Here is a 14,300-nt window from a genome sequence, read left to right as displayed (position 1 = left end):
CCATTGACCGGAAATTCAACTGGGCTCGCTACATGTGGCTACAACAGCAGGTCAGAGGCTAGGGATACTGCATTAAGTAACTCACCATCTGACTCTCACAACCTGTCCACCATCTACAAGGCACAAGTCAGGAGTGTGATGGAACACTCATCACTTGCCTGGATGGGTGCACCTCAAACAACAATCAACAAGCTCGACAGCATCAAGGACAAAGTAGCCCGCTTGACTAGCACCATATCCACATGCATCCATTCCCTCCTCCACCGATGCTCAGTAGCAGCAATGTGTACTATCTACAAGATGCACTATAGAAATTCACTGAAGATCCTCAGACAGCACCTTCCAAATCCACGAGAACTTCTATGTAGAAGGACAAGTGCAGCACATACACGAGAATACCACCACTTCATCATCCTGACTTGGAAATACATTGCCATTCCTTCACTGTCACCGGGTCAAAATCCAGGAAATCCCCCCCTAAGGGCATTGTAGGTCAACCATTGTAGACTGCAGTGGTTCGTAGGCATCTCACCATCTCCACCTTGAGAGCAACCAGGGAAAGGCAATAAATGCTGGCCAGCCAGTGATGCCCACGTTCCATGTGTGAATAATAAAAAAAAACTTCTGATGAATCTGTTGTGCAATATATTCTTCATGAGGTACAGTGTCCGGAACTACATGACTCTAAACAGGTCAATCCACACCTTTATCTAACTTCTACTCCTTTGTATTCCATTCTCCTTGGTGTAAAGGCCAATATCCATTACCTTTCAAAATTACCTGTTGTATCTATTCACCAGCTTTTAGCAATTTCTGTTCTTGGATTTCTAAATCTCATAGCTTCTCATCATTTACAAGATGATCTGATCTCTTTCATAGGTTCAAAGTAGATGGTTTGATCAGCTCATGCTGACAGTTTAATAATTGTACAGCTCCACACAAGTGAGAAGTCCCCAAATAACATGCAAGGCATTCTTACCAATACTAGCCTCTGCCAAGAGTAATTGTGATGGCACTAGCTCAGCAGAGGTGTTGCCATAAACAGCATTTGCAAAGCGCAAAGACTGCAAGGCTCCAGGAATAGCTTCCTCATGTTTACCCTCGAAAAGAAGCTTCTGGGCCACTATGCGGGTCAGATTAATGAGATGTTTCTGTAAAACAGCAAAAGCATAAGACAAATCTCAAGTAACGAATTTTTGTTCAATAGAATTATGTCAGCAAAGCAGGTAGTTAATAGAATTACTGACAAGCATCCATGTACAAAACTGCCAATTTAAAACTTTCTTGTTCAAATTTTCCTTCTAGCTCCCTTGCAAGTTTTTCCGTAGAACATGGCAGCACTCCATTACTGCACAAAGTGCCATTTTTCATAAGTAAGTGAGACAATGGATGAGAATACAGGCTCAGGCAGGGCAAAGTTAGATGACGTTAAGGAGGCTTTGATGAAGGAGTTGGTGTGTCGTCGGCAGTTCAACTTCGGATGCAATATGATTCCAAGTTTGTAAACAAGACCAAAACCATATACAGTATTAAGTTCAAAAACAAAAACAGAAATTGCTGGAAAAGCTCAGCAGGTCTGGCAGCATCTGTGGTGAAAAACCAGAGATAACGTTTTGGGTCAAGTGTCTCTTCCTCAGTTCTGACCGAGGGTCACTCGACCCGAAATGTTAACTCTGGTTTTGCTCCACAGATGCTGCCAGAGCTAAGTTTCCAGCAATTTCTGTTTTTGTTTCTGCTTTACAGCATCCACAGTTCTTTTGGTTTTAATTACTTTATATTAAATTGATGTTCTAGTCCAAAGTTAAAAATCACACAACACCAAGTTATAGTCCAATAGGTTTATTTGAAAGTACGAGCTTTTAGAGTGCTGCTCCTTTGTCAGGTACCTCCATATTCTAGTACAATACTAAAGGAATGCAAATTTTCAAATATTAAACATTAAACTGAGGCGATGTCTCTTACTTAGTTGTATGTAAAAATCTATGGCAATACTTGAAGAACATGGGATATTCTGGACAACTCTCTTAGAAATGTTACTTGGTATTCCACCTACAGTCACTGTGGGAACTTGCTAATTGACCATCATATTTGCCTTTATAACAATGAATGCATTTCCTAATACAGGTCTTCAGTTTAAACAGGATTTGACCTGGCTCAGACTCATGGTCAGTATCTTGAAAGCACTCACTGTCTAAGATCACATACCAAAGGGCTAGTAGCTCTCTAGGAACTGTATTCCCAGCAATACATACTGTCTCAGTGCCTTCAGGGGAAGAGGAAATTTGAGCAACAATAAATCACTGAATGAATATGAAAGCGGCTTAGTGTACCTGTCTCTGGATCATCTGCTCCTCATTGTGTTTTCTCTCTTTTGCAGAGCTGAGGAATGTCGGTGCTGTCCGTATTGGAATCAGAAGCTGGCAAATCTTCTCATGAATCCCATTCCAGTCTGCTTCTTGGTGTGCTACATCACTGACAAAAAAAAAATGAACATATTCTTGGCAGACTATCCTTAAAAAAAACAAGTTACATTTGCTGATGTAGCCTAATAGAAACAAACATATTGTAGATCCAACAAAAGAACTTGCATTATATCACATCACTCAGAAATGCCCCAGTGCACACCCCATACAATATATTAATCACTGTTGGGTTATATATAACTGAAATAGTGATTTTGAACATAGAAATGCCTGGTAAAGAGCAGCAGGATAAGTGACTGATGAGTCTGACCTTGGCTTGGCTGAGAGTGGAATAATGGCCAAGTGAATTCTCTGCTTTTCTTTGAACAGTGCCAAAGGATCTTTTAGTATGCAACAGAACAACTGAATCAAGCAGACAGAATCTGTGAAACTACTCAGACTGTACAATATATCTTCACTGAAATCTAGATTAATCCCCACGTCTTGCAGTGAATTTGCAGCAGTCTGATTCAAAGGCAAGAATATGACCAAACAAGCCAGCTCACATTTAAATATATTCCTTTAATTCCACACACAGTTCCTAATCTCAATTATGCTACTGTTTTGAAGCATTGAACAGAAACCCAGTGATCCTACTTGGAAGGAGGAGAAACCAGAGGAAGAGTTACTCCTGTAGGTTTGGGAATCACAGATGCCCAATAAGGGAAGTTGAACTCAATGAATTTAGTGTATTTAATAAGTACTTTATTGAAAAGCAACATTTTTAAAAGTTAGCTAATTAAAGCAAAGTAGATAGGAAAAGCATAAGAACCATGACAGCTAAGAATGGTTTGACAGTCCAGGAGGGTGAAGGCATGGATAGTGCAGTGTGAGTGTTGATTTCTATAGCTTGTCAGCTGCTTTCTGTCCAAAAGGTGTGATCCAGAAGATGGGTCTGTGACAACTGATCAATGCCAGATTCCAGGCCGATTGGCACGCTGATACATTATTATTATACTGATAATTATAATGCTCTGTTTCTGGGAGGCCGGAGTTCCCTAGTGAGCCAAGGCATTTTTTGCTCCATTTCAATGCCTTATATTTTACATATTCATATTCATATTTGATTTATTACTGTCATGTGTACCGTGGTACAGTGAAAAGTGTTGTCTTATGTGCTTTACAGGCAGATCGTACTATACAAGTGCATCAGGTAAAAAGAACAGAGTGCAGGATATAACGTTACAGCTGCCAAGAAGGTGTAGCGAAAGATTAACATTAAAGAGGTCCATTCAAAAGTCTGATAACAGCAGAGAAGAAGCTGCTCTTGAATCTGTTGGTATGTGAACACAAACCTTTATATCTTCTACACAATGGAAGAGAGTGGAAGAGACCTTAACCAGGGTGTGAAGTACATTTGATTACGTTGATTGCTTTCCTGAGGCAGTGGGAAATATACATGAAGTCAATGGTTGGGAAGTTGGTATACATGATGGACTGGGTTGTGTTCACAACTCTCTGTAGTTTCTTTTGGTCATTGGAAGACCTGTTACCATACCATGCAGTGAAGCCTCCAAATAGGATGCTTTCTGTGGTGCATCTATAAAAATTTGTCAGAGTTTTTATGGACATGCCGAATTTCCTTAAGCCTTCTGAGGAAGTAGGGGCATTTCTGTGCTTTCTCAACAGCAGTATTAATGTAGGTGGACCAGAACAGGCTGTTGGTGATTATCACTCCCAGGAACTTGACATTCTCAATCATCTCCACCTCAGCATCCACTGATTCATAAAGGGGGATGCAGTCCACTCCGCTTCCTGAATTCAATGACCAGCATCTTAATTTTGCTAATGTTGATGGAGATATTGTTGTCTTTACACTATGCCATTCAGCATATTATCTCCTTCCTGTACTCTGTCTCATCATTGTTTAAGATCCAACCCCCAACAGTGGTGTCATCAGCAAATTCGTAAATGGAATTGGTGTTGAATTTGGCTGCACAGTCATGTGTGTGAAGGAGTATAGAAAGATGTTGAATACACAACCTTGTGGGGCACCGGTGGAGGTATTGTTGCCTCTCCTTACAGACTGTGGTCTGTTGGTCAGGAAATCAAGAATCCAGTTAATGAGGGGAGAGCAGAGACCTAGGTCCTGGAGTTTGGAGATGTGTTTGTTTGGAATTATAGTGTTGAAGGCAGATAATTGGGAGCTTGACATATGTATCCTTTATTGTCCAGATGTTTCAGGGATGAGTATAGGACCAGGGACATGGCCTCTCCCATAGATCTGCTGCATTGGCAGGTGAACTGCAAGGGGTCAAAGCAATCTTGGAGACTGGAGTTGATATGAGCCATGACCAACCTCTTAAAACATTTCGTTATTATGGCTGCTGGAGCCACCTGGCAGTAGTCATTGAGGCATGCTTTGGCACTGGGATGATGGTGGTTTTCTTGGTGCAGGTGGAGTCTTGAGATCAGTAAGGAGAGGTTGAAGATGTCTGAGAGTAGTTCCGCTAGCTGGACTTTACAGGATCTGATTGCACAGGTGGAGACTCCATCAGGGCTGGTTGCTCACCCTTAAGAAGGCCAATGCGGTGGTGACTGAAGGTATAGTGCATCTGAGGCTGTTGGAATAGGTGATATTGTTTCACTGCCCTTCTGTTCAAAGCGAGCATGGAATGCATTGAGCTCATTGAGTAGGGTTGTACTGTTTTCCACAATTCTTGTTGACGTTGTTTTGTAGCCCTTAATGACGTATAAGCCTTGCCATAAATGACGGGTGTCCACATGGTTAGTCTAGTTCTCAGGCTGAGTTAAGTATTGCTTCTTGGCATCTCTAATAGTCCTGCAAAGGTCATATTTGTATAGGTTAGGGCCAGCCAACTTGAACACCTTAGACCTGGACTTCACTAGGAAGTGGATATCCTGGTTCATCAATGGTTTCCAGTTGCGGAATGTTCAGATTAATTTCTTAGGCACATAGTCATCTACATACAGTGTGTTTTGGTATAACATGACAGTTGCGTTCTTGTGCAACCTCGGACTATAGAAAAGCACACTATGAAAAGCCACTATAGAAAATCGCTATACCCATTCAGTAGAAAGTTTGCATTAAGCAAATAGTGACCACAATTCGTCAGTCACGCTATATGCAATTCGAGTTGATGAAAAATGTGCTATACCAGAATGCACTGTACTTATAAGTGAAGTCTATAATGGTAGTGACATACTTGTTTGGATTGGTGGTGGAGTTCTTGAATATGGACCAGTCCACTGACTCTTAGCAATCCCATAAAGGCCCTTCTGTTTCCTCAGACCAACACTGCACTACTTTCTGTACTGGGTCCTCCCACTTCAATTTCTGCTTGTAAGCCAGTGTAGGAGTGCAGTGTTGTAATCTGATTTTGCAAAATGTGGACCGAGGATGGAGCAGTATCATTGGTTAGGCATTTTTTATGGTTGCGTAGCAATGGTGAAGGATGTTCAGATTTCTGGTGAGACTGGAGAAGTGGTGGTGGAATTTTGGTAGCACATTTTTGAGGTCACTGGCTGGATGAACAAGGTTTCAGAATATTCAGTCTCAAAATTATTTATAGCTTTAAATATTTCATCACATACACGCTTCACTTCCGCATGGAATGGGATGTAGTCCACTGTCAGGATAGTGGAGGTTGTTCTGGACCAGGCCAGACCCCCTCAAAACATTTCAAGAAAGAAGCCCGACCCTAACTTTGCTAGTTGTTTTAAGCAGGTGTATAGTGGACATTCCAGGAGTGATGCAGCTGGCCCAACCACTTAGTTTCAAACAAAACAGAATTTATTTGCAAGATTACCATATGAAACACAAACAGAAGAGAACAGAATCTAGAATAACTTAATCTATCTGGACACCTAACAGATTGTCCCAACTTAATGACACTGTTCCAAATACTTGCTACAATCCCTGTGAACACCCCATTGTAAACAAAATGGAAAATTCCAACACAGGGTCTTGCAGCAGAGATGTCAGAGAGAGGGAGGATCAGCATGGACCTGCTTGTTGGGTCCAGCAGCTTCACAATTGACTGCTTGCTAAAATCAAACCACAGAAAAACTGAGCTGGAAGAACTGGCCACTCCCTTTCATTGTATAAGTGTTTTTTTTAAGTTGAAAACCCTTTGTCTGAGGCAGTATCTGTTAGCTATAATCAAGTTGACACTAAAACCCATCCAAGCCAGATCCCTCTGCAACTTTGTGTTTATGACCCTTCCAAATAAAAACCAAGGCTAACATAACCTTGTTAAAGGAGCAACATCATCACATGGTGCACTCGCGTGGCGGGTAGTACGGAGGTATTTCACTGTTAAGTATTCTAGGTCCAGGGAGCAGTGACTCTGATATTGTGGTCCTTTGAATGGGTCAATCTCGAGATGAAACACATCCCATTTGAGCATCATGTTCCGTCCAGAAAATATTGCAATGCCAGTGCCTGCAGGAGTGCAATTTTTTCCTGCCTGCCCTTGATCTCTGGGACTTGAATGGAGATACTGTTACAGAAAAGAAATTAATTGCAGGAAGGATGGACATGGATTTTAAAGGCAACAGTACAGTTTAAAGAAAACTTTAAAGGAGAAGGCTGGAACTTGAAGTCATGATTCGGAGATGCCGGTGTTGGACTGGGGTGTACAAAGTTAAAAATCACACAACACCAGGTTATAATCCAACAGGTTGAATTGGAAGCACTAGCTTTCGGAGCGTCGCTCCTTCATCAGGTGATAGTGGAGGGCTCAATCCTAACACATTTGAAGAGCACTCCTAACACATTTGGAATTTGAAGAGCAGATTGCAAGGTGAGAGGGAGAGTTTTGGGGGAAATATATGATGATGGTCCTTTACTCACCAGTAATAAGTCACCCTGCACTGGGAGCACATAACATAAGCAGTCTTCTGGCACATCTCACACTGTAATTTAACACCCTTGGGGTTAGAAAGCGGATAAACAGGAGTACTGAGCATCTCGACGTTCAGGGAGATCGGTCGTTGCTCCAAAGTCTCTCTCAGCTTTTCGATGTGCTGCGGTTGCTAGGGACTTCGAGCCCGTCGTTAAGGACTCTGACTTCTGAACCCGGCAGCACTTCTAAAGACCTTCTCTCCCCTTCCAGCCAACCAGCTGATCAGGTCACAAAATTAAATTAAACGTAAATGAACCGGAGAATGAAACCGAGGTGTGAAATCGCGCTTTGCGTTTGAAGGTTGAAGGAGTTGTGTGGGCTGAGAGTTGTTGTTGTAGTGTGATCGGTTGTTGTGGGGGACGGCGGCCACCCGGACACTTACTGAGCTGGGACCAGTTGTCATGGCGGCGGCGGCCACCCGGACACTTACTGAGCTGGGACCAGTTGTCATGGCGGCGGCGGCCACCCGGACACTTACTGAGCTGGGACCAGTTGTCATGGCGGCGGCGGCCACCCGGACACTTACTAAGGTGGGACCAGTTGTCATGGCGGCGGCGGCGGCCACCCGGACACTTACTGAGCTGGGACCAGTTGTCATGGCGGCGGCCACCCGGACACTTACTGAGGTGGGACCAGTTGTCATGGCGGCGAACGCGGCGATGTACGAGACGGAGTGCAGCGACTTTTTCTCGGATTGCGTGCCGCCGCCCCACGCGGAGAGCTCGGCGAAGGCGATGGCGGAGTTCGCGGTGCGGCACGCCGCGCAGGGCCGCAGGGTGGTGCTGGTGACCTCGGGGGGCACCAAGGTGCCGCTGGAGTCGCGCACCGTCCGCTTCCTGGACAACTTCAGCAGCGGCTGGCGCGGCGCCGTCTCCGTCGAGTATTTCCTCGGTCTGGGCTACGCCGTGATTTTCCTGCACCGACACCGCTCCCTGTACCCCTTCTCCCGGCGGTACGCCGGCCTCAACATGCTCGACGCGCTGACAGCCGTCTTGGACAAGAAGACCACCTGCTGGCGGGTGGAAGCTGACCAGGCGGTGCTGCCCGACATTGTAGCGGTGCTGCAGCGTTACCAGGCGGTGCGAGAGGCTGGCCTGCTCCTTCCCGTAGAATTCAGCACCTTATCCGACTATCTGTACCTGCTGAGGGCGGCGGCTCAGGCACTCAACTCTATCGGTAGGGAAACTAAATAAGACCATAAGACGTAGGAGTAAGGCCATTCGGCCCATCGAGTCCACTCCGCCATTCAATCATGGCTGATGGGCATTTCAACTCCACTTACCCGCATTCTCCCCGTAGCCCTTAATTCCTTGTGACATCAAGAATTTATCAATTTCTGCCTTGAAGACATTTAGCGTCCCAGCCTCCACTGCACTCTGTGGCAATGAATTCCACAAGCCCACCACTCTCTGGCTGAAGAAATGTCTCCGCATTTCTGTTCTGACTTTACCCCCTCTAATTCTAAGGCTGTGTCCACGGGTCCTAGTCTCCTCGCCTAACGGAAACAATTTCCTAGCATCCACCCTTTCCAAACCACGTATTATCTTATAAGTTTCTATTAGATCTCCCCTTAATCTTCTAAACTCCAATGAATACAATCCCAGGATCCTCAGCCGTTCCTCATATGTTAGACCTACCATTCCAGGGATCATCCGTGTGAATCTCCGCTGGACACGCTCCAGTGCCAGTATGTCCTTCCTGAGGTGTGGGGACCAAAACTGGACACAAATGGGGCCTAACCAGAGCTTTATAAAGTCTCAGTAGCACATCGCTGCTTTTATATTCCAACCCTCTTGAGATAAATGACAACATCGCATTCGCTTTCTTAATCACGTTACTGGAGATGTGAAATCATGAGAGTTCAGCGATTAATCTGTAGATAAATACATTTAAGGAATGGCTGTGTACTTGGCAGAGATAATACACTGTCTTTTTTGAGTTACAGTCATTTGCCTCCTCTATCAATCATAAAGTGGCATTTTAATGTCATTTTCCTAAAGTGTCAGGAGACAGACTGCAAAAATGAGTTCTTCCCTTAATAAAAGCAAATTACTGCGGATGCTGGAATCTGAAACCAAAAGAGAAAATGCTGGAAAATCTCAGCAGGTCTGGCAGCATCTGTAAGGAGAGAAAAGAGCTGACGTTTCGAGTCTAACTGACCCTTTGTCAAAGTTCTTCCCTTAACAGTTTATGAAATGAGTCAAGATTAGTGTGGTGCTGGAAATGCACAGCAGGTCAGGGCAGCATCCCGATCAGCAGGAAAATCGACGTTTCGGGCAGGAGCCCTTCATCAGGAATGGGGCTGGAAGCCTCGGGGGTGGAGCTGGGCAGAGGAAGGTGAGGATCAGGGATGTGGATGAGATGCGTTGGAGGACTTCAACCACGTGGGAGGTTGAAGATGCCCTCCAACGCATCTCATCCACGTCCTGCACCTCCACCCTCAAACCCCACCCCTCCAACCACAACAAGGACACAAACACCCCACCCCGGTCCTCACCGTCCACCCCACCAATCTGCGCATAAACCGCATCATCCGCCGACATTTCAGCCACCTGCAAACGGACTCCACCACCAGGGATGTATTTCCCTCCCCACCCTTATCCGCTTTCCGCAAAGACCATTCCCTCCGTGACTACCTGGTCAGATCCATGCCCCCCAACAACCTACCCTCCCCTTCTGGCATCTTCCACTGCCACCGCAGGAATTGCAAAACCTGTGCCCACACCTCCTCCCTCACCTCCATCCAAGGCCCAAAAGGAGCCTTCCACATCCATCAAAGTTTCACCTGCATTTCCACAAATGTCATTTATTGCATGGGTTGCTCCCGATGCGGTCTCCTCTACACTGCGGAGACTGGATGCGTTCTTGCAGAGCGCTTCAGGGAACAACAACCCCACCGCCCCATGGCTGAACATTTCAACTCCCCCTCCCTCTCTGCCAAGGACATGCAGGTCCTGAGCTTCCATCGCCATTCCCTCACCAACCGACGCCTGGAGGAAGAAGGTCTCATCTTCCGCCTTGGGACTATTCAACCCCATGGCATCAATGTGGACTTCACCAGTTTCCTCATTTACCCTCCCCCACCCCCTCTTCCCATCCCTACCCCCCACCCCACCCCACCCCACGTCCCCCTTTACCCCACCCATACTTCCCCACCACCCCACCCCCCTTATCCCACCTACCCCCCCTACCCCCATCCCACCCCCTACCCCGTTATCCACCCACCCCGACACACCTTATCCTCCCACCCCCTACCCCCCCACCCCCTTATTCTAACCCACCACCCATCCCCTTATTCCATCCCCCACCCCCCCTTATCCCAACCCCCACCCCCCCTTATCCCACGCCCCCACCTTATCCCATCCACCCCCCCACACCCTCAGACCCCCTCCACCCCCTCAGACCCCCTCCACCCCCCCACACCCCCTCCACCCCCCACACCCTCAGACCCCCTCCACTCCCCCACACCCCACCCCACCCCCCCTCCACATCCCCCCCACCCCACCCCACCCCCCCTCCACATCCCCCCCACCCCACCCCACCCCCCCTCCACATCCCCCCCACCCCACCCCACCCCCCCCTCCACATCCCCCCCACCCCACCCCACCCCCCCCTCCACATCCCCCCCACCCCACCCCACCCCCCCCTCCACATCCCCCCCACCCCACCCCACCCCCCCTTCCACATCCCCCCCACCCCACCCCACCCCCCCTCCACATCCCCCCCACCCCACCCCACCCCCCCCTCCACATCCCCCCCACCCCACCCCACCCCCCCCTCCACATCCCCCCCACCCCACCCCCCCACCCCACCCCCCCACCCCACCCCCCCCTCCACCCCACCCCCCCTCCACATCCCCCCCCTCCACATCCCCCCCACCCCACCCCCCCCTCCACATCCCCCCACCCCACCCCCCCACCCCACCCCCCCTCCCCACCCCACCCCCCCTCCACATCCCCCCACCCACCCCAACACCCCACACCCCTCCCCCCCACCTCCTTCACACCCCACCCCCCTCCACACCACACCCCCCTCCACACCACACCCCCCCTCCACACCACACCCCCCCTCCACACCACACCCCCCCTCCACACCACACCCCCCCCACACCCCACCCCTCAACGACCCTTCTCCCCCGCCCCCACCACCCTTCTCTCCCGCCCCCACCACCCTTCTCTCCCGCCCCCTACACCACCCCTACAGCCCCTCCCCACTCCACCCCCACAGCCCCTCCCCACTCCTCCACCCCACCCCCCCTCCACATCCCCCCATCCACCCCACCCCCCACATCCCCCCATCCACCCCTCCCCCCCCATCCACCCCACCCCCCCTCCACATCCCCCCCATCCACCCCACCCCCCCTCCACATCCCCCCCATCCACCCCACCCCCTCCACATCCCCCCCATCCACCCCACCCCCTCCATCTCCCATCCCCCCATCCACCACACCCCCACCACCCTTCTCCCCCGCCCCCTACACCACCCCTACAGCCCCTCCCCACCCCCGCAGCCCCTCCCCACTCCTCCACCCCACCCCTACATTCCCTCCCGACCCCCACAGCCCCTCCCCACTCCTCCACCCCACCCCTACAGCCCCTCCCCCTTCCCCCTCCACCCCACCTCCCCCTCCCCCCAACCCCCTTCCCCCACACCACCTCCCCCCCACCCCCTTCCCCCACCCCCTTCCCCCACACCACCTCCCCCCCGCCCCCTCCCCCCACCCCCCCGCACCTCTACACCCCCTCCAACCCTAAAAGTGCAATGAGTAGAGAGCACATGCTCAAACCAGTTATGTACCCTTTCATATTTAGAGAACATTCCATTATGAATCAAGTGATTTGTAACTATTTTGTTCTTCAGGACCAAAAGCCATGTTCTACCTTGCAGCAGCTGTCTCTGATTTTTTCATTCCTGCCTCTGAAATGCCAGAACATAAAATTCAATCAGGTGCTAGCCCTCTGCAGGTAAGTGAGAGCTGTGCTATACTTGGACAGCAGTGCTTGTTTATCCAGTGTTTGTTGGACAAACACTGCTTGTTGACCTATCAGTCATAGTCCTCTCACACTGAGTAAATTAACAGCTTGGGTTAAATGTGCATAATTTTCCATTTCTAATTGGAACTGTTTCTTAAGGCATGGAGAACCTTTAGAACAAGGCTGTTCTCAAAGTCTTGCAAATGTATTATGATGCAAGTTCTTTATTAAAAATAAATCTTTTTTTAAAAAAAGTTAACTATGCAGATGGTTCCCAAGATGCTCACCCCTCTCGTGAAAGACTGGGCTCCTCAGGCATTTGTGACATCCTTCAAGTTGGAGACTGATCCTTCACAGCTAGTGGTACGAGCACGTAAAGCTTTAGAAACTTACAGACATCAGGTTGTAGTTGCCAATGCTCTTGAAACACGGAGGGTATTTGTTGTCATAGTAACTGCTGACTCTCAAACTGACCTGGCACTTTCAGAGAATGAAGTGAAGCAACACCATGAAATCGAAGAGAAGATTGTGAAACACTTGAGTGAATGCCACACTAATTTTATAGAGAAAAACAACAATCCTGAATAGATGTTTTTCATGATGCACATGAGTTACTGATGAGTAATTAATGATAATTGAATGAGAACTGTTAAAATGCAACTTTTTTTAAAAAAATGAACACTTGCCTATGCGAATAAAGCCAGCTGGGTGATCTGGCATTATACTCCATAAAGGTTTTCAAAAACAAATATTAATATGTAGTTTAAACTAAAGTTAAAACTTAGCTTCTGACTGCATTAAGTTTTCCTCCTCAAAACCATCATGGACTGATAAAATGTCACTGCAGAGTCTGTGTGCTATTTTAGGCCTCGAATTAAAAATACAGAACTTTTCTATATTTGTCAGAGACATGTAACTGCATCAAATTCATTGACAGAGTTGGCATTATTGGTGTGATTACTATTTATTCTATGTTTTGAATTAGTTTCTGGTGCAGTGGTTGAAGAACCTTTACTGCAGCTGGATTATTGGAATAGGGTAAAACTATTTTTATCAATTTAGTTAGTAAATTTACTGGATGTTATAAGCTGTGAACTAACTCGAACAGAATTTTGTAGCAGAAATCCTGTGATACAGCTCTTGCAAATATGACCAAAAATGAAGCTGTAGGCATCTCTTGATTCTAAACTGAAATAAAATGCAATGTATACTAATTAACTTATGCCATTTGTGATTTCCCTCCTTTGGTAATGACTGCTACTCCATATTAGTACATTTAGATAAATGAGAAATGTATTAAATGTTCATGGAAGATTCAATACGTTTCCTTCCCATCTCCTGTAAGTGTTGATTCTTGGTAGAAAACAGCCACCTCCATTTTGAGAACCTACAGTGAATGTTGATGACCAAATCCAATCTTTTAGTTTTCATGAGTGACTCCACAAAACTACTCAGTACGGCACAGATACCCGATGAGAAACGCCATCAACAATATTAGCAGTCAGGTATCTGAAGTTATGATGCAACATGAAGGATGGTAAACAACAACTTCCTTTCATCTTTCTTCAGTGATTGGGAAATGTAAAAATGCCTTTGTGGCAATGCTCACTCTCGCATTATACATTTATAAACCAATGATATATTCATACTTTGGATTGAATATGTACTCTTACAACAGGAGGCTGCTGCTCAGCTCAGCAGCATTTTCAAGCAGAAAATAATGAAAGGTTTGGAAATTGCTCTGTAATAACACATTGTTAAATGTTGGTAGAAGACAAACACAAAACATCTATTTTGATGAAGGTCTAATCTAACAAATGTCTCCATTAAAACAACACTTGTGTACCATTCTTCAATTTGTTAAGTATTCCTACTATATCAAAATAAATTCTAGGCTGCAGTTCCTAATGTAATGAGTAAGTATATTTGGAGTTTAAGAGGATTATGCTATCCATATTTTAATAACATGTAGTCAGAGTCCACTTGTCAGTAAATCT

General features: G+C 47.0%; 2 protein-coding genes across 2 annotated transcripts in view; one reads left to right on the top strand and one right to left on the bottom strand.

Annotated features, from left to right (window-relative positions):
- zmynd12 (zinc finger, MYND-type containing 12) overlaps nucleotides 1-7,849 on the bottom strand; it is a 32,411-nt gene extending 24,562 nt beyond the window's left edge. Inside the window, exons 1-3 of the mRNA XM_043675682.2 lie at nucleotides 7,279-7,849; nucleotides 2,331-2,472; nucleotides 980-1,151 (exon numbers count right to left, since the gene is read on the bottom strand). Coding sequence (XP_043531617.1) covers nucleotides 980-1,151; nucleotides 2,331-2,472; nucleotides 7,279-7,394 — 430 coding nt within the window. The 5' untranslated portion in view covers nucleotides 7,395-7,849. The remainder of the gene's footprint in view (nucleotides 1-979; nucleotides 1,152-2,330; nucleotides 2,473-7,278) is intronic.
- Nucleotides 7,850-7,935: 86 nt separating this feature from the next.
- Nucleotides 7,936-14,178, top strand: ppcs (phosphopantothenoylcysteine synthetase). The gene is made up of 3 exons (XM_043675679.2): nucleotides 7,936-8,506; nucleotides 12,191-12,294; nucleotides 12,559-14,178. Exons 1-3 carry the CDS (start codon nucleotides 7,972-7,974, stop codon nucleotides 12,889-12,891), a joined length of 972 nt encoding a protein of 323 aa, XP_043531614.2. The 5' UTR covers nucleotides 7,936-7,971; the 3' UTR covers nucleotides 12,892-14,178.
- The last annotated feature ends 122 nt before the right edge of the window (nucleotides 14,179-14,300 follow it).

The sequence above is a fragment of the Chiloscyllium plagiosum genome, unplaced genomic scaffold, assembly GCF_037043375.1.
Source record: "Chiloscyllium plagiosum isolate Xiang-an unplaced genomic scaffold, Cpla_swu_hap1 HiC_scaffold_37, whole genome shotgun sequence".
Classification (NCBI taxonomy): domain Eukaryota; kingdom Metazoa; phylum Chordata; class Chondrichthyes; order Orectolobiformes; family Hemiscylliidae; genus Chiloscyllium; species Chiloscyllium plagiosum.
This window is presented reverse-complemented; position numbering and strand designations above follow the sequence as displayed.